Here is a 22,262-nt window from a genome sequence, read left to right as displayed (position 1 = left end):
GATATAAAGGTGTTTCAGCTTAAATGAGAATTTCAAATAGCTGTTTTCTCCAAGTTATCCTAATATACAAAGTTTTAAGACCTACTATGGAGATGCTTAATGTTTTTGTATTTCACAGACCCTTATGGTAATCTGGTGAAACCTATGAGGGAGAAGAGGGGAAAATTGGAACATAAGGTTTTGCAAGGGTTAATGTCAAAAAATTATCCATGTATATGTTTTGAAAATAAAAAGCTTTAATAAAATAAAAAAGGAAAAAAATCTATGAAAAAAGAAATCAGAACCATGTTTTTAAATGCATAAAATAAAATACATAGGATTACAAAGGAAACCCAACATATTGCAATTTAGTTACCAAAAAAAAGTTAACAGATTTTAGACTAAGAATGCTTGCCCTAGCAAGATTATGTGATAATCTTCTTTATGATATACTTAGCTCTTCTCAGAAATGTGGTGACCCAAGCCAATTCCACATCCAGAAGGAGAACTAGAGAGTGAGTGCAGATCAAAGCATACTAAATTTTTTGTCTTTTTCTTTCTCATGTTTTTCCCTGTTTTTGTTCTGATTTTTCTCTTACAATAAGCCAAACACGGAAATGTTCAAAATGACTCTACACATATAACCAAAAAAAATTAAAATTAAAAAGAATGACTATCCTACTATAAGTCTCTCCTTGAAGATCTCAGGTTTCCAGTCATGCCACTACTAGCTCTACCTAACCATCTACTTCACTTCCTACTCCTGCCTCTCTATCCATGCATTGGCTATGGGTCCTTTCTTGGGCTGAATGGTCCCAAAATGTTGATGTTCCCTAATTAAACCTTATTAACTGGACCACCAAATTAACAGACAGTCTGAATCAAGAAAAGTTCTACTTGCAAAATATTTTGAAAGAGAGTTTTATTATTTTTCAAATAAACATACTTACAAAGTGTTGCCCAACAGATGTCTTCTTGGACTTGTTTTAATTGTATTAAAATTATTTGTAATTAACCTAATCATTTCACTTAAAAAGAAACTTTGTAATACTCCCAAATTATTCTTTTTTTAATAAAGCTTTTTATTTTCAAAACATATGCATAGATAATTTTCAATAGTCACCCTTGTAAAACCTTGTCTTCCAAACGTTTTTCTTTCTCCCTTCTCTTCACCCTCTCCCCTAGATGGCAAGTAATCCACTATGTTAAACATGTGCAATTCTTCTATACATATTTCCACAATTATCAAGCTGCACAAGAAAATCAGGTCAAAAGCAGGAAAAAAAATGAGAAAGAAAACAAAATGCAAAAAAAAAAATATGATTCTTAATGAGGTCAAACATTCCCCTTTTAAGAGAGTTTATTTATTATGTTGTTGAGCAAAACCTTTTTTTTCCTTTATAGATAGAATTAATTTATTCCATAACTGAATTACTAATATCTGAATTAATGAATTTTTTTGGATTTTGAGCTTTAAAATTTCTACAAAAAAAGTTAAGAATCATTGCTTTTTGCCTTTCTTCCCTTCAGAACTCATTTTTATATTTTAAATGTGTAATTAATACATTAAGTAATGAAGCTATCAGAAAGAAAAAAAAATCTTTGGCTTGAAGTTGTCATTTCACCTGTGTAGGGAGCTCACAGTAAGGAAATTTCCTCTACCAATTCAGTTTGCCTTATGTTCTGAAACTTAAATTCTTAGAAAGCTTTTCTGAGAGATTAAAAGACTTGCCAAGGGTCATACAGCTAGTCTGTATCAAAGCTTGGACTTGAATCTAAGCCTTGACTTTGAGACAGATCTTCTATTATGTCACATTTTCAATTCTTTTTTTTTAATTAAAGGCTTTCATTTTCTATTTTCTAAACATACCATTTTACAAGGGAGATTGAGATATCAATCAAGGCAAGAAGAGCTTTTTTTTTTTTAAACTGGAATTTCTTATGAAATGAAAAACATACCTTCAGAGACGTAAGCAAAAGGTTTATTCCTAACAGAAAGCATTGTAAACAAGTTGAATGTGAGAGCCACAAAAGTACCAACTAATAATCGTCCCCTAAAGGAAAAAAAAAATAAAATTCACATTTATTTTTCTTTAACAATAAATGTCATTTCACATGACATATATAAACTACTTTTACCCTTAAGAAGGAGAAACAAAAAGACTGAGAGACAATATACTTTATTTGCTTGCTATCTATCAATGAGTCAAGAGTCAAAACCAGAATCTGATCTTGGAGCCCTCCCAGGGGTCCTAGCTAGTAGACCATATATTTCTGTTTACTCTAAGTACTAATAAAAATAATAACTGACATTTATAAAGCACTTAAAGATGTGCAAAGTGCTCACTTGAGCCTCATAACAATTCTATAATAAAGAAATTACAAGTTATTATTATAATAGCTATTTTGTTGTTTAGTGATTTCAGTCATGTCCAATTCTTCCTGATCCCCTCTGGAGTTTTTTGGGCAAAGATTCTAGAATGGTTTACCGTTTCCTTTTATAGCTTATTTTATAGACGAGGAAACTGGGACAATCAGGATTAAAGTGAACTGTCCAGGGCCATACAGCTATTAAGTATCTAAGGATGGATCTGAATTCATGACTATAGGTTTGATGCACGATCTACTGTTACCTACCTGCCCATAATTCCTATTTTACAGATGAATAAATTGAGACTCAAAAATTAAGAGATTTGCCTTTGGCTGCACAATTAATAATTTTAAGGAGAAAATCTGAATACCAGTTGAAGTATTTAATCTACTATCACACAGTCTCTCAAGTTATATTTTAAAAAGAATATCTGCATTAATGGTATGTTATAAAGATATATTTATAAAGTCAAATTGTATAAATATTCCCCCTCTAAATATATAGAACAAGAAATACTTTGATTAGGTTAGAGTAGGCATGGAAAATCTTCACAGTGTAGTTTACAATAATAATTTTAAATGTTTTATATATACACATTTATATTAATGGATTGTGTATTTTTATATATATATTTGTGTTCACACATATATACACATACACATAATTTAACAAAGAAAAAAATGGAAATATGACACCTAGAGTGCTATCCTGGGAAGTCTAATCTAGGATTGCTTGCAAACTTCTCAGGGCAGTGATTGCAAAAGTAAACAAAGCTAAGGAAGAGAACACTGGAGCAACCCAATGAGTAAAGTTACTTTAGGGATCTTGTCTTTGAAGCACTTTGAAAAACTGTACTGATAAACTTCAACAGGAAAAAAAAAAACAACAACTGGAATTGTTTTTTAAAATTTATTTAATCAATATCGAAATGAAAAATAAATAAATGAAAAATGACATTAAATTAAAGTCTTACGTATGTATCTCAGGCTGCTCCAAAAAACGTTCCACACTAAAGAAAGAAATGACATAAGATTCTGTTAAATAAATTCTATAAATTATTACAAGAAAAAAATTGTTTGATCTACCTAAATCTAATGAAACACAATTCTCATAATAAAAGTTAACTTTTGAATATTAGTAACTACAATGGAGAACAGGGTTCAAACAGAGCAAGTAATGAATCCAGAGATTCACTTGCTCCTAAAGGCCTCTACCAAAGACTTCTAAATAACTAATAAATGAATTTGGCCTAAGCTTAGTAAACTTGATTATCCGACTTATAGACTATGCCATATACCAAAGACTTGTGATTTTATAACTGTGGGTTATTTTTCTCCAAATAATGAACACCACTGCTCTGATTAAGCAGAAGTTTTTCTGAGAGTTGCTGTAACCAATCTGATGAAGGGCTTCTCCAAAATTAGGCTGTTCCCAAATAGCATACATACAGTCCATCACTGGACTTAAACTGAAAGATTTTCCATTCATTAAAAAATTTTGAGGGGCAACTAGATGGTACAATGGATAGAGAACTGATCCTGGAGTCAGAAGGACCTGAGTTCAAGTCCAGTCTCAGAGACTTGACACTTAGTAGTTGTGTGACTCTGGATTAATCACAACCCCAATTGCCTCACCAAAACAAAATAACTTTGAAAGTATATAGTCTACTGGCTTGATATGTGATAGTCCATGATCATCTCTAAGATACAATGAGATATCAGTGTAGGTTTTAGTGGAGGAGCATGAAAACTTATACTTTTTTTTTTTTAATGACTTAAAAAACTACAGAAAAAATAATCTCAGTTGAAACATATTTCTGCTACTACTAAAGTAATAAAGGATTTGAGATACCACACTGAGTATTAATCAAACTTTTCTATTTGGCATTTAAAATCTTGCAAAAATTAATTTTATCTTGCTTTTCCAGGGCCCATGTTACTCCCCTTCACTAATCAAGAGTTAAATTCAAAATCTAAGTTAAAATTTCACTTTCTGTATTTTATCCATTTTCCTTTAATGATAATGCCTTCCCTCTAAGAATACCAATTTGTGCTGTCTATATCTTGTTTATACATGATTGTTTGCATGTCTCCTCCATTAGACGGTGAGCTCCTTTAAGACAGATGGTTTTTGCCTTTTTTCCTGCATGGCATATCATACGCTTGTAGATGATTTAACTTAATAAATCATAAAAAAAATTAATGCTTTTGAGGACCAAAACCAACAATTTGATGATCTAAACATTCAGATCAACTGTACAACCCAACCATTAAATAAATACCTATTATTCACACTTGGTTGGATGGCAATCCCCAAAGCTACCTCTATCACCAAAAAGTTTATTAATTAATGGTTCAGTGTAATACAGCAGGAGGTTTCCAGTGAAACACTATGGAGATCTGGCTTGGCTTTGTGCTGTTTAATATCTTTATCAATGACTTGGATAAAAATATAGATATTAAACTATTTGGCAGCTGAGGTCTACTGCAGTTCTGAAATGCAGATATTCATATATCTGAAATGATATATGAAAGGAATGGATCATGTTAGGTATTGAGAATATAGAAATGAAAAACAATATAGTTTCCACATTCAAGGAGTTTAAAATCTAATTAAGTATAATTTGAAATAGAATGTGATGGGGACAAAGGAGAAATACCAAACATTCTCAGGAAAAAGGGGAAGATCATTTTCTTCTAAGGATGCAAGAGAAGGTTCATGTAGGAAATGGCATATAAGATAGGTCTTGAAGAAAGAGAAAAATTTCAATAGATATTGAAAGGAGGCATATTTTCGATAAAGTTTGAGCTAATTTCTTTTTTTTATTAAAATATTTACTATATTTCTTTTTTTTTTAAATAACTTTTTATTGACAGAACCCATGTCAAGGTAATTTTTTACAATATTATCCCTTGCATTCACTTCTGTTCTGATTTTTCCCCTCCCTCTCTCCACCCCCTCTGCCAGATAGCAAGCAGTCCTATACATGTTAAATATTGAGCTAATTTCTTAAGGAAGAAAATGAAAAGGAGTGAGAGAACAGTTAACAATAGGCCGATCTGGCCCTTTATCTCCTGCCTTGGTGCCATTGTAGTGGCTGCCATGGAATTTTATTCCCTCCTCAACCCTACCTCACAAAATCCTTAAATTCCTTCAAATCTCTGATCCCAGTACCAACTTCCAAATGTTAGTATCTTTCCTCTGTATTTTATATTTGATTACCTTACATTTAATTTGCATTCATTCTATCCATGAGTTATCTGTCCGTAATTAAATGTTAGCTCCTTGAGAAAAGGACTGGTTCATTTTCTTTATGGCTAACACATAATAATTACTTAACAAATGGTTTAGGGATAAATTTATTTGCAAGCCTTAAAGCACTACCTAAACGTAAGATATTGTTATTACAGATTAGGGTCAGATGGTAAAGAGCTTTAAGCACTAAACTAAGGAATATGAATTTAATTCCTAAAGGCAATGAAGATCCATTCTGAAGGTTTTTGAGTAAGGGAGTGATATAATCAATTCAAGGCTGTGGGTGATGAAGATGTGACTTGTAGTAATATTAATGTGAATGGAGAGGAAGATATCTCTAAGAGATGTGTAGGTAGACAAGCCTAGGAACTGAATGGATATAATAACAAAATAAAAAGGATATGCTGAGTGTGATGCACTATGAGCACAATCTGATTGAGATGCCCAGCAGTGAGTTATATACGTAGAAGTCTAACTCAAGCAAGAGACTTGTATTGAAAACAGAGATTTGACACTTATATGAATAGAGGTGAGCATTTAAGTGATAGAAATGAAAGAGATTATCTGTAGAGAAAAGAATAGAAAGAGAAGAATATCAAGGAAAGATTATTAGGGATCTTTGTAATTAAGTAGGGAGAAGAAAATAATGAACCAGTGAATGAAACTGATGAGTAGTCTTAACACTTATGAGAACTAAAAGATGTGTGTGCATATGTATGTACACACACACACACGGGTGTGTATGTGTATTCACAAAGAATAACAACATAAAGCATCATTGAGGCTCTAACTTTTTGATAGCTAGATTCTCAGAATTTCTATTATCACCTGTCTACATTCTGGGAGAACCAGGTCATAACCTTTGCTAATGAGTCTGATATAACAAAGTCATTATTAATGACTGTCTTATGGCAGAAGAAAAAAAATCAAGAAAAATTAACCTTTTAGGTACTGGAATTATTGTTACTTACTAAGATTAAATATTTTCAAATGGGAAATGTATTTGTTCAAATACTCAGAAATACATTCTAAGTCTTAAATTCAAAATATCCTCCAAAAATCCAATGTGTCTGGCAATTTAATCTAACAATATAGCTAGCTTTAAATGCTATCCATTTCCTAGATTGTAAAGGAAGATTAGTTTTTCAAATTTTAGCCTCTTAGCTGGTCTTAATATCTCTTAAGTCTCTCTTCCTGAGTTGGGTTGGGAATATCACTTTATCTCTGAGAGCTTCAGTTTCCTCATAAATTAAAAAAAAAAAAAAAAGAAAAGAGAATAGCTAAATGGTTCCTGAGAGTCCTTTGAGCTCTAAACTTATGATCTTTTTCTAAATCTCCCTTACAATGCTACAAAGCAATATTTGAATTGCATAAGCCTAATCATTCACTCCCCTACTCAAAACCTTTAGTAGTTTTGTAAAAAATAAACTACTTTTCTTGGAATCTGAGACTCTCTATGATCTAACTCCAACCTGTTTTTTGAAGTTTTCAACACTGTTTCTGCCAAATTGAATAAAGCACTCCCTATTTTTGCCTTTCTCCCACCATCTCTCATGGAAGTGATGCTCTTATGAGTAAACAATGTATCACTATATCTGATAACTCAACAGTGCCATGACTATAAATATGAATAGCTATTAAGTAACTATTGTTCCTACTCCAACGGAGTGGCATAAGCAGAATTATACCACAAAAGGGTATTAGAAATCAGAATTAAGCTTTCATAGAATATACTCTTACCTTTCTTTTAATATAAAGAGAGCTCCCAATTGTGCGAGAACTGTGGAAGCAAATACTGCCAGAACTTCTAATCTTTCAAACCTAAAATCAAAAAATTAGGCTGATCACTTTCATTTTAAATGTCAAAATACAATTCTACATTCAGTGTGTCTAAAATAGCCTGTTTCTACAGAAATTAGAATCAATGAAAAATACAAGAAAAAAAGCATTTTCATTAGCGCAAATATTTATCTTATCTTTGGGTTTTGCACATAATTAACATATAAAATTAATTAAAATATTTACCCTCTTTTATTTTAAAACTTCATTTTTAGTATTTATACATCCAAGGCTAATCCCTTCATTTTACAAGTAAAGAAATAGTAGTTAAATTGAGCTGTCCAGAGTAACACAGCTCATGAGTGTAAAAAGCAGCATTTGAACCCAGGTTTCTAGATCCCAGGCTTGTATTTAAGCCTAAACAAATAAAATTAAATTAAATATTGGAATATGCTTTGAAATAAATCTGCTATTTTCTCTAAGTTGGCATTTTTTAAAACTAGAAACTGAAACTTCTGTAAAGTAAAAGAAATCAGTGGTACAGAACATCAGGCAGCTTTTAGAACCATTATAAAGGTAATCCAATATTTAACAACAGTAATCAGACTTCTTCCAATACTGTGGCCCTCTCTATATGTTTTCTTCCTTTTCCTCTTTAAAATCTTGCTTTAAAGCTGAGGAGATAAGCATTCTAAAGTTGAGCTATTTGACAATGGCAGCACTTTTGTAAGACTAATGATATCTAATTCTTTTGAGGAATAATGGTAGGCTTTCTTTATGCTGCAAAATTAAGAGATTTAACAATCATATTTCCATAAAAAAAGAAAATGACAACTACTGGGATGCAAAAAAATAAGTACTATAATGCACTGCTGGAAGAGCTATAAACTAGTTCAAACATTCTAGTGAACGATTTAGAACTATTTATTTATTGAACTAAATATAAAATAGAAAAAAGATAGAAAATGGAAAATAAAAAACAAAACATTGTCATGTGCCCAGCAAAACATCAGAGAAGATTCAAAATTTACAACATAAATTTCCATTTCAAGAAAGCATATATAATAATAGAAGAAATTATATTCATGAGTGTCCATCTTGTAATTATTCCTTTATTTTCTGCTGCGCACTTTTATTCTTTTGTCCCCTTTTCATTTCCTCCACCCAAAGTAGGTCACAGTTGAGCAGATATACTTACATATACATATGTATGTATGCATGCATTTATATACATTCACACCTACTCCCCAAATTTATCTATATACACACATAGTCCTACATGCATCTATACCCACACACATACATAAACATTTGCATTTACTCATATGTAGATTTATGTAACATTTATGTAGTCATGCATCTAAAACAACAAATATAATATGGCTGACATATAATATAAATTTCTCTTGACTCAATATTTAAGTGTGACTTTGTTTAAAATCAATGATTACTAGCCCTATTTTTTTCTTTTAATAAATTCTAAAAAATTCTACTCCTGATCTTTGTAGTGTTTCAAAGTTTTCTATCCCTGGCTAGCACTTCTACTTTAATTCTGCTCTTTAACTTGCCTTGCTATTAGTTAACCTCCTCCCACTTTTTCCTTCCATCCTTTATCCCATTCCCATTAATCTACACATCTTATCCTATGCTATCCTTTCCCTCTCCTTTATTCCCTTGCCCATTAATCTTTACACTTTGTTCCATTGCCATAAATCTACACATCCTTTTATATTCCACCTTATCCTACTCCTTTCCCCCTTATATTTTTATAAATTTTGGACAGTGCTATATCCTTTGTGGTATATAGATTTTGTCTCACTTACATGAACTGATGCTAAGTGAAATGAGCAGAACCAGGAGATCATTATATACCTCAACAATGATACTGTTTGAGGATGTGTTCTGATGGAAGTGGATCTCTTCAATAAAGAGAGCTAATTCAGTTTCAATTGATCAAGGATGGACAGAAGCAGCTACACCCAAAGAAAGAACACTGGGAAATGAATATAAACTGCTTGCATTTTTGTTTTTCTTCCCGGATTATTTATATCTTCTGAATTCAATTCTCCCTGTGCAACAAGAAAATTGTTCGGTTCTGCACACATATATTGTATCCAGGATATACTGTAACCTATTCAACATGTAAAGGATTGCCTGCCATTTGGGGGAGGGGGTGGAGGGAGGGAGAGGAAAAATCGGAACAGAATTGAATGCTGTAAAAAAATTATCCTGGCATGAGTTCTATCAATAAAAAGTTATTAAAAAAAAAAAAAGAATATATCTCCTTTTCTACTTGGTTAACATTTTTTTTTCATAATATTCTTGTTTTTCTTGGATAGATTTTATTATTATTTTTTTTTTTTAGTTTTTCCTCAGTCTCTCTTATTGGATTTTTAAGTTCTTCTATAATTTCTCTTTGAGGAGGTAGCCATTTAAGATTTTTTTTTTTTTACTTCATTATCCTCCTCTGAAGATGAATTCCTGTCTTCCCTATTTTCATAGTAAGTTTCTATGGTTGAGTTCTTTCTTCTTTGCAAGTTAAATTTTTTTTTTTTTTTTATGAGAATTACTAGTGGGAGCACTTCTAATCAATGGGTAGAGGATGGTGCTTCTAGCTTCACTTTAACTCTCCCTTCTGAATTGGAATCCCAAACCAAAAGCTCCACCCTCCTACAAGTGCCCCAGCCAGCAGCATTTCTGGCCCATTGCTTCTGCACTCATGTGGTATGCTGGTTCCTTCTTGCCCAGGGCCCCACCTCAGTAGCACAGCTGGGCCTGGTTGTGGGACTCAGATACCTATGCTGTCCTGAAGTGAAAGTTTTTGTGGTTTGGGCTGACGAGCCAGCCAAACCCAGCTACCCTCTAAGGGCTCCAGCCTGCTGTTTCTGCAGATCTAGTCTGAAGCTATTTGTACTTCACACTGGGAATCCCCAGCTAGGGTCTTTCTTTGGATCTTCTTTGGTTATCCCATGATATATTCCCCTCATCTTTGTTTTTAACCCATCTATGTTTGCTCAGGGTACAAATTTGTTTTGTTTCTGGGGGAATCTGGAAAGCTTGAAATTTTGCTGGCCTACTTTGTCATTTTTTCTAGAATCTTCCAATAGAACTATTTCAAGAGGGCTATAAAACTATGTATACTTTCTAACTCTGCATTACTGCTGAAACTTCTATTCACCAAAGAGACTAAGGAAAAAGGAAAAGGACCCAAATGAATAAAAATATTTACAGCAGCTCTTTTTGTCACGACAAAGAATTGAAAAGAGGGGGTATCCATCAACTAGAGAATAGCTGAACAAGTTATGATATGTGAATATGATGGAGTAATACTGTGCTATTAGAAATGTTGAAAGGATGGTTTCAGAAAAACCTGGGAATACTTATACAAACTAATGAAAAATAAAGTGAGCAGAATCAAGAGAACAGTGTAGAAAATAATAGCAATATTTTGAAGATAGTTATTGAAAAGATAATGATAAATGTTGGAAGGGATGTGGGAAAACTGGGACACGAATACCTTGTTGGAGGAGTTGTGAACTGATCCAACTGTGCATACCCTTTGATCCAAGAGTATCTCTACTGAGTCTTTGTCCCAAGATCATAAAAAAGGGAAAAGGATCTACATGTGCAAAAATGTTTACAAAAGCCCTTTTGAAATGGCAAGAAACTGGAAACTGAGTGGATGCCCATCATTTGGAAAATGTTCTATAAGAAATGATGAGCAGGCTGATTTGAGAAAAGCCTAGAAAGAGTTACATGAAGTAATGCTAAGTGAAGTGAAAAGAATCAAGAGAACATTATACAAAGCAACAAGATTATGTGATAATCAACTGTGAATGACCTGGCTCTTTTCAACACTGAGATGATTCAAAGCAATTCCAACAGACTTGTGATGGAAAGAGCCATTTGCATCCAGAGAGATAACTATGGGCACTGAATGTGGATCAAAGCATAGTATATTCATCTTTTTGTTGTTGTTTGCTAGTTTTTTCCTTTATCATGGATTTTTTTTCCCTTTTGATATGATTTTTCACGCACAACATGTTTATGTATAGAAGAATTGCACAGGTTTAACCTATATTGGATTGCTTACTGTCTAAAGGAGGGGAGAGGAGGGCAGGGAGGGAGAAAATTTTGTAGAACAAGGTTTTGCAAAGGTGAATGTTGAAAATTATTTTTGCATGTATTTGGAAAAATAAAAAGTTATTTAAAAATACAATTCTGACGAGTATTAAAAAAAAAAAAGTCAACTGTGATACTCTGATCAATATAATGATCCATAACAGTTCAAAAGACTCATAATGAAAAATGCTATTCATCTCCAGGCAGAAAATTGATAAACCCAAAATATAGAATGAAACATCTATTTTTCTCTTTTTCTTAATCCTCCTCCCCTTCCCCCACAGGACACAGTTAATGTAAAAATATTTTGTATGATTTCATATATATAATGAGTAATGTATTTCTTGCCTTTCAATGGATGGGGAAGAAGGTTGATAGATGGAGAGAATTTGGTATTGAAAATAAAAAGAAAATTAAAAAAACAAAAACAAAAATATTTTTGGAATGGGATTGATATGAGCAATTCACACCTTACAATCACATAATATTATAAGTAAAAAGGACCCTTAAAGGCTATCTGGTTTACTTCACCCAGTATAGATCTCTTTTCTAAAACATTCTTGTCAAATGATTCTTCAATCTCTGGTTAAGTACTTGCCCTGGGGCAGCTGTCTGGCTGCATTAGATAGAGCACAAACCCTGGAATCAGGAGGATCTGAGTTCAAATCAGACCTCAGACACTCAATACAAGCTATGTGACCCTGGGCAAGTCACATAACCCCAATTATCTCCAAAAAAAAAAAATTGTATACACACACACATACACACACACTGGAAAGGTTTTATATTTCATTGTGTTAAATTTCATCTTAAACGAATTTCAGCCACGTGTTCCAATCTATCAAGATAACTTTTAATCTCAATCCTTTCATCTATTACCAGATACATATCTTAACTTCGAGTCACTTGAAAAATATGTGCAGTTCATATCTTCATTCAAATTATTGATGAAAATGTAAAACAGAATAAAGTCGTAAGGCAAAAACAAAATATTTCCATTCAGGTAGACCATGAAATCTAAAGTCAATAGGCTTTGAATGGTCTGTTGAATTAATTAAGAACTCACATTAAGTGTAATATTATTTCCTTCATGTTTCATCACCTTATCTTCAAAGATAGAATGAGATCCTTGAACTTTTTTTTTTTTAACTAAAATCAACATATATTATGTCCTATCAAAAAGGAGGAAAATTAATTAGGCATGATTTCTCCTTAACCAAACTCAAATTTTCTATTAGTGACTGTGGCACTCTTTTAAAAAGTCACAATACAAACTAGTATGGCAGAAACTAGGTACTGACCCACACTTAACACTATATAACAAGATATGGTCAAAATGGGCTCATGATATAGGTATAAAGAATGACATTATAAATACATTAAAAGAACAAAGGATAGTTTATCTCTCATACCTGTGAAGGAGTAAAGAATTTGTGATTAAAGAAGAACTAGAGATCATTATTGATCACAAAATAGGTAATTTTAATTATATTAAGTTAAAAAGTTTTTGTACAAACAAAACTAATAGAGACAATATTAGAAGAGAAGCAATAAACTGGGAAAACATTTTTACAATCAAAGGTTCTGATAAAGGCCTCATTTCTAAAATATATAGTGAACTGACTCAAATTTATAAGAAATCAAGCCATTCTCCAATTGATAAATGGTAAAAGGATATGAACAGACAATTTTCAGATGAAGAAACTGAAACTATTTCTAGTCATATGAAATGATGCTCCAAATCACTATTAATCAGAGAAATACAAATAAAGACAACTCTGAGATATCACTACACACCTCTCAGATTGGCTAAGATGACAGGTAAAGATAATGACAAATGTTGGAGAGGATATGGGAAAACTGGGACACCGATACATTGTTAATGGAACTGTGAATGAATCCAACCATTCTGGAGATAATTTGGAACTATGCTCAAAAAGTTATCAAACTGTGCATACCCTTTGACCCAGTAGTATTTCTATTGGGCTTATATCCCAAAGAGATCTTAAAGGAGGGAAAGGGACCCACATGTACAAAAATGTTTGTGGCAGCCCTTTTCATAGTGGCAAGAAACTGGGAACTATTCAGATGCCCATCAATTGGAGATAGCTGAATAAATTATGGTATAGAAATGTTATGGAACACTATTGTTCTGTAAATAACCAATAGGATGATTTCAGAGAGGCCTGGAGAGACTTACATGAACTGATACTAAGTAAAATAAGCAGAACCAGGAGATCATCATTCACAGCAACAACAAAACAATATGGTGATCCCAATCAGACTCCCAAAAAACTACTTTGATGAATTAGAAAAAATAACAACAAAGTTCATATGGAAAAACAAAAGGTCAAGAATTTCAAGGGAATTAATGAAAAAAAAATCAAATGAAGGTGGCCTAGCTGTACCAGATCCAAAATTATATTATAAAGCAGCAGTTACTAAAACCATCTGGTATTGGCTAAGAAATAGACTAGTTGATCAATGGAATAGGTTAGGTTCAAAGGACAAAACAGCCAATAACTTTAATAATATAGTGTTTGACAAACCCAAAGACACCAGTTTTGGGGATAAGAATGCATTATTTGAAAAAAATTGCTGGGAAAATTGGAAATCAGTATGGCAGAAACTAGGCATTGACCCACACTTAACACCGTACACCAAGATAAGGTCAAAATGGGTTCATGATCTAGGCATAAAGAATGAGATGATAAATAAATTGGAAGAGCATAGGATAGTTTACCTCTCAGACCTGTGGAAGAGGGAGGAATTTATGACCAAAGAAGAACTAGAGATCACTATTGACCACAACATAGAAAATTTTGATTATATCAAATTGAAAAGTTTTTGTACAAACAAAACAAATGCAAACAAGATTAGAAGGGAAACAATAAACTGGGAAAACATTTTTACAATCAAAGGTTCTGATAAAGGCCTCATTTCCAAAATATATAGAGAATTGACTCTAATCTATAAGAAATCAAACCATTCTCCAATTGATAAATGGTCAAAGGATATGAACAGACAATTCTCAGACGAAGAAATTGAAACTATTTATAGACATATGAAAATATGCTCCAAATAATTATTAATCAGAGAAATGCAAATTAAGACAACTCTGAGACACCACTACACACCTGTCAGATTGGCTAGAATGACAGGGAAAGATAATGGGGAATGTTGGAGGGGATGTGGGAAAACAGGGACCCTGATACATTGTTGGTGGAATTGTGAACACATCCAGCCATTCTGGAGAGCAATTTGGAACTATGCTAAAAAGTTATCAAACTGTGCATACCTTTTGACCCAGTAGTATTTCTATTGGGCTTATATCCCAAAGAGATCTTAAAGGAGGGAAAGGGACCCACATGTACAAAAATGTTTGTGGCAGCCCTTTTCATAGTGGCAAGAAACTGGGAACTATTCAGATGCCCATCAATTGGAGATAGCTGAATAAATTATGGTATAGAAATGTTATGGAACACTATTGTTCTGTAAATAACCAATAGGATGATTTCAGAGAGGCCTGGAGAGACTTACATGAACTGATACTAAGTAAAATAAGCAGAACCAGGAGATCATCATTCACAGCAACAACAAAACAATATGGTGATCCCAATCAGACTCCCAAAAAACTACTTTGATGAATTAGAAAAAATAACAACAAAGTTCATATGGAAAAACAAAAGGTCAAGAATTTCAAGGGAATTAATGAAAAAAAAATCAAATGAAGGTGGCCTAGCTGTACCAGATCCAAAATTATATTATAAAGCAGCAGTTACTAAAACCATCTGGTATTGGCTAAGAAATAGACTAGTTGATCAATGGAATAGGTTAGGTTCAAAGGACAAAACAGCCAATAACTTTAATAATATAGTATTTGACAAACCCAAAGACACCAGTTTTGGGGATAAGAATGCATTATTTGAAAAAAATTGCTGGGAAAATTGGAAATCAATATGGCAGAAACTAGGCATTGACCCACACTTAACACCGTACACCAAGATAAGGTCAAAATGGGTTCATGATCTAGGCATAAAGAATGAGATGATAAATAAATTGGAAGAGCATAGGATAGTTTACCTCTCAGACCTGTGGAAGAGGGAGGAATTTATGACCAAAGAAGAACTAGAGATCACTATTGACCACAACATAGAAAATTTTGATTATATCAAATTGAAAAGTTTTTGTACAAACAAAACAAATGCAAACAAGATTAGAAGGGAAACAATAAACTGGGAAAACATTTTTACAATCAAAGGTTCTGATAAAGGCCTCATTTCCAAAATATATAGAGAATTGACTCTAATCTATAAGAAATCAAACCATTCTCCAATTGATAAATGGTCAAAGGATATGAACAGACAATTCTCAGACGAAGAAATTGAAACTATTTATAGACATATGAAAATATGCTCCAAATAATTATTAATCAGAGAAATGCAAATTAAGACAACTCTGAGATACCACTACACACCTGTCAGATTGGCTAGAATGACAGGGAAAGATAATGGGGAATGTTGGAGGGGATGTGGGAAAACAGGGACCCTGATACATTGTTGGTGGAATTGTGAACACATCCAGCCATTCTGGAGAGCAATTTGGAACTATGCTAAAAAGTTATCAAACTGTGCATACCCTTTGATCCAGCAATGTTTCTACTGGGCTTATACCCCAAAGAGATACTAAAGAAAGGAAAGGGACCTGTATATGCCAAAATGTTTGTGGCAGCCCTGTTTGTAGTGGCTAGAAGCTGGAAAATGAATGGATGCCCATCAATTGGAGAATGGTTGAGTAAATTGTGGTATATGAATGTTATGGAATATTATTGTTCTGTAAGGAATGACCAGCAGGATGAATACAGAGAGGACTGGCGAGACTTACATGAACTGATGCTGAATGAAATGAGCACAACCAGGAGATCATTATATACCTCAACAACGATACTGTTTGAGGATGTATTCTGATGGAAGTGGACCTCTTCGATAAAGAGAGCCTTAATTGATCAAAGATGGACAGAAGCAGCTACACCCAGAGAAAGAACACTGGGAAATGAATATAAACTGCTTGCATTTTTGTTTTTCTTCCCGGGTTATTTATACCTTCTGAATTCAATTCTCCCTGTGCAAGAGAACTGTTCGGTTCTGCACACATATATTGTATTTAGGATATACTGCAACCCATTCAACATGTAAAGGACTGCTTGCCATCTGGGGGAAGGGGTGGAGGGAGGGAGGGGAAAAATCGGAACAGAAGTGAATGCAAGGGATAATGCTGTAAAAAAATTACCCTGGCATGCGTTCTATCATTAAAAAGTTATTAAAAAATTAAAAAAAATAAAAATAAAAATAAAGATGGAAGCCATGTAAAAAAAAAAAAAAACAAGATGGTGATCAATTCTGACGGACATGGCTCTCTTCAGCAATGAGATGATTCAAACCAGTTCCAATTGTCCAGTAATGAAAAGAGGCATCTACACCAGAGAGAGGACTATGGGAACTGAGTATGGACCACAACATAGCATTTTCACTCTTTCTGTTATTGTTTGCTTGCATTTTTGTTTTCCTTCTCGGGTTTTTTTTCTTTCTAGATCTGAGTTTTCTTGTGCAGCAAGATAACTGTATAGATATGTATACATATATTGGATTTAATATATATTTTAACCTATTTAACATGTATTGAACTACCTGCCATCTAGCAGAGAGGATGGGGGGAAGAAGGGGAAAAGTAAGAACAGAAGGTTTTGCAAGGGTCAGTGTTGAAAATTACCCATGCATATGTAAATAAAATGTTATAATAAAAAATAAAAAAGTCACAATACATATAATAATGTGTTTTTACAACCGTGCAGAGCATCAATAACTTATCATTAGTTGATCTGTAGTTTCTAAAATCATGTCTTTATCACACTCAGAATCATATTTTTTTACATTCTTCATAATCTATTTTCTCCTCCTTTGGAAAATCTGTACAGCCTTGATCTTCCAGTACCTCTATTATTCTTATGGTTTCTCAAAAATTACCAAGTGTTTCTAAAATCCTCCTCAAATTTTTTTTCATACTGTAAGATATAATTTCAGTTAGATCTGACTATCTGAACTCACTTAAAAGAAGTTAGGTATTTTCTTAATCCTCTTGTATGTCATGAATTTTATTTATTTCTTAATCATGATTATTCTTTCCTTACAAGTCTTTAATGGGAAATGCAGAAACTCAGTAAGTATTGAGTAGTTCATTTTGGCCTTAATGGGACAATGGGCAAAATGTTGCAGTGAAAACAATATTGAATTTGATGTCAGAGAACTTGGGCTTCTTATCTCAGTTTTTCCAGTTATAATTTGTTTCACCTTAGACAAATCATAATATTTTGGGTCCTCATTTACTTGCATCTACTAGATAGATGAATTCTATAAGCCTTTCCAACTCTAAATCTATAATCCATGCTCTAGAGGCATCAAATCTAGGTACCATTACAGATGGCAATACCTTTGAGTTTTAACTGAGCCAAAGCTATTCTAATTCCATCAGGAAATATCAGAATTCTGTCCAGATCTTCCCTTTTCTTGGCATTTGCAACACAATCCTCCCATAGTACCTGGTACATAGTAGGTACTATATAAATGTTGAATTCCCCTTTGGTTAGAATAAGCACTAAGAAGTACAAGTCCTTCTGATGACCTTTCTGTACCTTCAGAAAAGCTAAAATCATGCAGAAAAAAAGAATATTTTGCCAATGTTTTATTTTTGGCAGAATTAAACTTCTAGCAGATGTCCAGATGCTTGAAATTCTGCATCACTATCACAACTTCTGAGTCAGCTCTTTAATTAGTACAATTCCTTATCTACATTTACCATCTAGTTGGGCAGGCCAACAGTATGTTTCTATAACAATATTGCTTCTGTTGCTCTTTTATAAAATCACTGCTCCAATGTTCTCTACCATGTTGCTATTCAGTTTTGTAGATTTCAATACAGATATCTTCATGTCAAGACATTACTAGTTTACTGTATTTCTATTAAATACCTGCTCTGAATAAAGTATTTATTTGCCAACACCCAAGCTATTGTTTCATGTTTGTTTACTTCAAGCTCACTTTGTTAAAGCAGAAACTTATGAGTACAGCTAGTAGATAAAATTCAATTTCTGTATGAATCCACTATTATTATAATCGCTATTCCAAGAATCTTGCCATACTATATTATATTAACTCCCAAAGATACATTTACCACACCATTTGGAAAACTTCTTACTTGAAGGTCCATCATAGTTTCCATTGCTAAAAAAGGCAATACCTTTTGTCCAACAGCAACAGTGAGTCAATAAGCACTTATTACCCTTATTAAGCTTTACTTGCCGTATGCCAGACATTATGCTAAGCACTGAAAATATAATATAAGAAAGACAAGAGAGTTTCTACCCTTGAGAAGTTCATAATCTAATGAGGGGAGATAACATTCAAACAACTAGGTTCAAACAAAATTTATCTAGGATAAATAGGAAATAAAAGAAGGAAATAGAAATAAGAGAGATCGGGAAAGGCTTTATTGGGAAAGTTGTGTTTTTAGCATGGACTTGAAGAAACATAGAGGTACAGATGAAGAAGGAGGAGGACATTGCAGGCATGAGAGTCAGTGAAAATGCCAAAATAAGCTGACAGATGAAGTACCTTAATTGAGGTACAAGCAAAGAGGCCAGGATGAAGATATAGATTTCATTCTTTTCATGTAATTTACTTTATATAATTTCATGTTCATAGAAAAATCATTCTATTATCTTCATCTTAAAATACTTATTTTCAAGGAATTATTTAGCCAGCTTTTAAAACTACCTATTATATTTGTTTATTTGATGACATACACAGAGAAAGAAAATATTCAAACTTACCCAAATGAATAGACTGGGCTTGGTTTTCTCACCATTACCCAGTAGCTTATCAGACATGTCACTAAACTGAAGTGAAAAATGAAAATACATTTAATTAGAAGTTAGCTATTTCAAGCTAAATATGTACATTTACAAAACAAATAACTCACCTTTCAGAATTAATAAGTTTCTGTAGGATATCTGTAATTGCCCAAAGTAAATTAATAAGTACTGCTAATAGGATTATAAACTATTTTATATTGAAATGTGTGCTCAGATCTTTGTTGGATGAGCACTGAATAAAAAGAATTGACAAGTTATAGAGAAACTAACATGATTTTCACAAGATAATATTTTAGTCATTTAAATGAAACTCATATTTAAATCTTTAACTCCATTTTTAAAATTAAACCAAATTTTACCTCATAAGTGCCATTCATATTATTAAGACATGGAAAAATAACATAGAACAATATCTTTTACTCATAAGCTGAATAAAGAAAACAATTCTTAAAAGTTAGCACATGTGGGACTAGCTAGGCAGTGAAGTGCACAGAAAATCGGCCCTAAAGTCAGGAGGACCTGAATTCAAATCTAGCCTCAAATACTTAACACTTCCTAGCTGTGTAACCCTGGGTAAGTCACTTAATCCCAATTGCCTCAGCAAAATAAATAAATGAATGAATAAATAAATAAGTTAGCATAAGTGTTCTTATTCATATTAGCATTGTGTGTAGAGAATACATTGCATACATAATTTGTTTCATCCAGAGAATAACAGGATTCCATAAACAAACAAACCCAGGGCCATCTACTTTACTCTGTATGTATCGCTGTCCTTTAAATGTGTTTCTTGTAAACAATATATTGCAGAATTCTGGCTTTTAATCCAGTCTGTTATCCACTTATGCTTTATGGGAGTTCACCCCATTCACATTTACGGTTAAAACTACTAATTCTGTATTTCCTGACATCTCATTGACCTTTTTCTTTCTCTTTCCCTTTCTCCCCAGTATTTTACTTATGAGCACCACTTGCCTCAAGCGGCCCTCCCCCTTTAGAGTCTCACCCATTTTCTTACCCTTTCTCCTAGTATTTCTGTTTTCCCTTCTATTTTTGTTTTCTTTCTTCTGACTTCCAACTGCCTGATTCTTATACTTCAACCAAATTCTTGGCAAAAATTTTCTTTGAGTGATTGGGTTTGACAGAGTAGAGGAGGAAAGAAAATGTCTCATCTCAATAGAGAGTGAGTTTATGTCCCAGAAAGTCAATAAACATTTAGTAAGCACCTGTCATGTGTCAGGCACCGTGGACTAACTATTGGGGATACAAAAAAAGGTAAAAAACAATTTCTGCTCTCATGGAGTTCACAATCTAAAGGAAAAGTCAATATGCCGAGGTAAAAACAAGATTCATACAGAATAAACTAGAACTGATCAATAGAGGCAAGGCACTATACTTAAGATGGATCAGGAAAAGTTTCCTGTAGAAAGGTGAGATTTTTTAGCTGAGACTTGAAGGAAGCGCAGCGGTAAAAATAAGGAGAAAATTTCAGAACTGAAGAATAGATAGCCAGTGAAAATGTCCAGAGTTGGAGATGGGAGTATTTTGTTGGAGGAATGGCCAATAGGCCAATGTCACTAATCTGAGTAAGATGTAAGAAATGTAAAAGGGGCCAGGGGAGGTAATGAAAGACTATGTTCAAAAAGAGGATTTTTATTTATTATTGTGAATCAACAAAGCCCATTGAAAGTAGCATCCCCCAAAAAGACTGTCGCTTGCCATGGAATTTGCAACTAGATCTTGGGAGGAGAAAAACAATGTTTTATTCTGGTATAATGGAGATTTTTGTAATAAGTTCCTATGGAAAACATGTAGGAATTCATCAATCACCTTGTGATATCAGACACTGAAGAAACATAAAGGACTTGGAATTTGAGGAACAGCAAAAAAATACTGCCTCTTCAACATTTTTATTCAACATCAAAATAATCAGAATCCCTCAGTCAATCAGAAATGAGTATAAATCAACTACCATGTTGGGCCAAAAAAAGACTGCTAAATAAAAATATGGAACAAATATTTTCAAAGAGATATTTTAAAAGGTTTGGAAAAACATACTAGTTCCTCTAATGATGCTTTGAATGAATAGTATGTACTTTGGCCAAAATTTGTTTTTGATTGAGAACTACTTTATCTATTCTAATTAGCTTTTTTTAGCAAAAAGAATTTAACAATCTGACTCTTCCTATCCCCATTTGAGATTTTCTTTGTAAAGATACTGGAGTGGTTTATTATTCCTTCTGCTCATCTGACAAATGAGGAACTGAAATAGACAAGATTAATGACTCACCTAGGGTCACAATGCTAGTTAAATGTCTGAGACTGTATTTAAACTCTGGAAGTTGGTTTTTTTTTGTTTTTTGCCGAGGCAACTGGAGTTAAGTGACTTGCCCAGGGTCACACAGCTAGAAAATGTTAAGTGTCTGAGATCAAATTTGAACTCAGTTCTTCCTGACTTCAGGACTGGTGCTCTATCACTGCACCACACAGCCGCCCCTGGAAGTAAGTTTTCCTGATTCTCAGGCCAGTGTTCTATCCACTCCATCACCAGCCTGTTTAAATTACTATTGACTTTCCTACAATATATGTTGATGTTTTGACTATTTTTGATGAATTCTTAATGGCTTTCTTGAGTTCTGGTTAGGTGAATTATAAACTACATATTCATTACTAATGGATGCATTTTTAAATTGGATACATTTTTCATACCTTCAAGGACAGTGTGAATAATTTATTTAGAGTGCTATGTACTTGTATTTAGCATAAGTACAACAGTCCTATTTTTTTACCTTGCAGTACCGATATTTTCTTATTTCTATAAAAGCTTTG

At 33.1% G+C, this 22,262-nt stretch overlaps 1 protein-coding gene across 1 annotated transcript in view; it reads right to left on the bottom strand.

Moving 5' to 3' along the window:
* The window catches only part of SLC30A6 (solute carrier family 30 member 6), a 52,165-nt gene that overhangs the window by 14,244 nt on the left and 15,659 nt on the right, over positions 1–22,262 (bottom strand). Inside the window, exons 5-8 of the mRNA XM_051976126.1 lie at positions 19,392–19,457; positions 7,346–7,426; positions 3,324–3,359; positions 1,939–2,033 (exon numbers count right to left, since the gene is read on the bottom strand). Coding sequence (XP_051832086.1) covers positions 1,939–2,033; positions 3,324–3,359; positions 7,346–7,426; positions 19,392–19,457 — 278 coding nt within the window. The remainder of the gene's footprint in view (positions 1–1,938; positions 2,034–3,323; positions 3,360–7,345; positions 7,427–19,391; positions 19,458–22,262) is intronic.

The sequence above is a fragment of the Antechinus flavipes genome, chromosome 2, assembly GCF_016432865.1.
Source record: "Antechinus flavipes isolate AdamAnt ecotype Samford, QLD, Australia chromosome 2, AdamAnt_v2, whole genome shotgun sequence".
NCBI lineage: Eukaryota > Metazoa > Chordata > Mammalia > Dasyuromorphia > Dasyuridae > Antechinus > Antechinus flavipes.
This window is presented reverse-complemented; position numbering and strand designations above follow the sequence as displayed.